The sequence below is a fragment of the Eimeria acervulina genome, genomic scaffold, assembly GCF_000499425.1.
Source record: "Eimeria acervulina Houghton genomic scaffold, Eah_scaff615, whole genome shotgun sequence".
Lineage (NCBI taxonomy): Eukaryota > Apicomplexa > Conoidasida > Eucoccidiorida > Eimeriidae > Eimeria > Eimeria acervulina.
Window position 1 is genome coordinate 365 of NW_013549689.1, and position 2,099 is coordinate 2,463.

A 2,099-nucleotide genomic window follows, 5' to 3' on the forward strand; every position below is an offset into this window, starting at 1 on the left:
GAAGCTGCTGCTGCTGCTGCTTCTCCTGTGGCTACTGCTGTACGGCGGCAGCAGCGCTTCTAGCTTATTGGCATCAAGCAGCAACTGGCTGTTGCTGTTGCTGCTGCTGCTGCAGCTGCTTCTAGCATACTAATGCCTCTTCAGTCCTGCAGCAAGTAGGGGGCGAAATGCGGGGAAAGCAAAGGAGACGGATGCGTTATGTCTCTGCTACTGCGGCTATTTGTCTCGCTCCTGCAGTTGCTGCTGCTGCTGCTGCGGTAGCTGCTTTTCCTTGCTGCTGCTGCTGCGGTATCTGCTTTTCCTTGCTGCTGCTGCAGCTGTATCTTGCCTTTAGTCCCCTCTCTTGAAGAGCGATTTCAACTTCTCTCTTTTGCTGTGAGCACTTTTTCCAGTCGGTGTTGCTGCTACTGGTGCAGCAGCAGCTGCTGCTGTTGCTGCGGCGCCGTCTTGCGGCTGGTTTACCGCCTCGCCTCCCCTACAGGATCAGCGAAAGACTACACAGCAGCAGATGTTTTTAGGGTTATCTGTTGAGGGTTTGTAGCGATGAAGTGGTTTAGCATATTTTGTTTGGGGTTTAGGGTTTGGGGGCCTCTAGGCCTAAATAGGCAGCAGCAGATGCATTGCCGAGCAGTTGCGCGTGCGCCTGAAACGGTGTTCTAAACCCTAAACCCTAAACTAAACCCTAAACCCTAACTGCAACATACATCATAACTCTCTATGCCCTAAGGAAACTGCTGCTTCTCTAGCCAGCGCAACTCCCGTGGCGAGTGCGTCTAAACCCTAAACCTAAACTAAATCGTACACCCTAAACCCTGAGCCACGACAGTGTTAGGAAAGAAAAATTGTCTTTGTTGTTTCAGGTTTGTTTCTGCTGCAGTGTTTTCTTGTTGAATGCAAAGTGAGGGCTTCACATTTACTTAGCCTTCCCCTGGTTCGCCACAGCCGCAATCCGCTTCTGCACACCCAAACCCCAAACCCTAAACCCTAAACCCTAAACCCGTTTGCCGCCCCCTCCCAGCCTTATGATTGCTTGCGGCTGCGGCAGCAGCAAACAACAGCAACACCTCCAGAGGCAGCAAACAGGAGCAGCAGCAAACAAACACAAAGCAGCAAACTTGTTGATTACGCACCTGAACTTCAGCCTCATCAAGGAGATAGTACTTCTTAATGGGCTTCAGATTCTCATCCAACTCATACACAAGAGGCACAGCGGTGGGGATATTCAACTCCAGAACATCTTCCTCAGACATCTTGTCGAGGTGCTTCACCAAACCCCTCAGGCTGTTGCCGTGAGCTGCATGCATGCACAGCACCCCGCAACACACGCATATGAGGTGTACGTACACTACAGATCGAGGCACATGCGCGCATGCATCAACGCTAAGACAGCAGGAAAGGCTCCTTCGGCTTTTTCGTTCGCATAGCCATTCCCAGTGCATTTCAAGAATTTGTTTGACATATTATTTCAAAATTTTAAATCTTTATTCTACATCTTAACTCGTGCATTCACTGAGAACTCCTCTAAGCAGTGTATGCATGCAGCCGAGAAGCCGCGGGGCATGCTGTTGCATGCATGTTTCTTTTTAAAAATAATAACAATACTAATAATAAGACTTTGCACGCATTATTAAAAACATAAGACCCATAGAAAGGTTTAAAAGGCTTTCTCTTTAAGCATTCAACAACAGGAAGTTCGCCTCACCAACCACCAACACCTTCTTTCCTGCCAAGAGCGCCGGCGCAATCTCATCAAAGTAGTAAGGGAGCACTGCGCACAAACCCTAAACCCTAAACCCTAAACCCTAAGGAACGCAGCCCCGATCATACAAGCCCACCCAGAAACACCACATCTTAAGAAGCAAACAGAGGACATCAAGCATATATGAATACAAACATGCACGCATACATATATACTTCGATGAATATACACATATGCATATATCCATAGAAATATATTTTATTGATATATATAGTATATGAATATAATATATACACATGTATATACATATATATGTATATATTTAAAAACATACAATCATGCATATATACATAACTATATATATACATATAAATATACACACATATATATATATATATAT

At 45.9% G+C, this 2,099-nt stretch overlaps 1 protein-coding gene across 1 annotated transcript in view; it reads right to left on the minus strand.

The window, feature by feature from the left end:
• Window positions 1–913: 913 nt before the first annotated feature.
• Window positions 914–2,099, minus strand: part of EAH_00044500 (phosphoglycerate mutase 1, putative) — a gene marked incomplete at both ends in the record, with an annotated part of 3,083 nt that continues 1,897 nt past the window's right edge. The window contains 3 exons of the mRNA XM_013394845.1: window positions 914–955; window positions 1,131–1,294; window positions 1,703–1,768. Of these exons, the coding sequence (XP_013250299.1) occupies window positions 914–955; window positions 1,131–1,294; window positions 1,703–1,768 (272 nt within the window). The remainder of the gene's footprint in view (window positions 956–1,130; window positions 1,295–1,702; window positions 1,769–2,099) is intronic.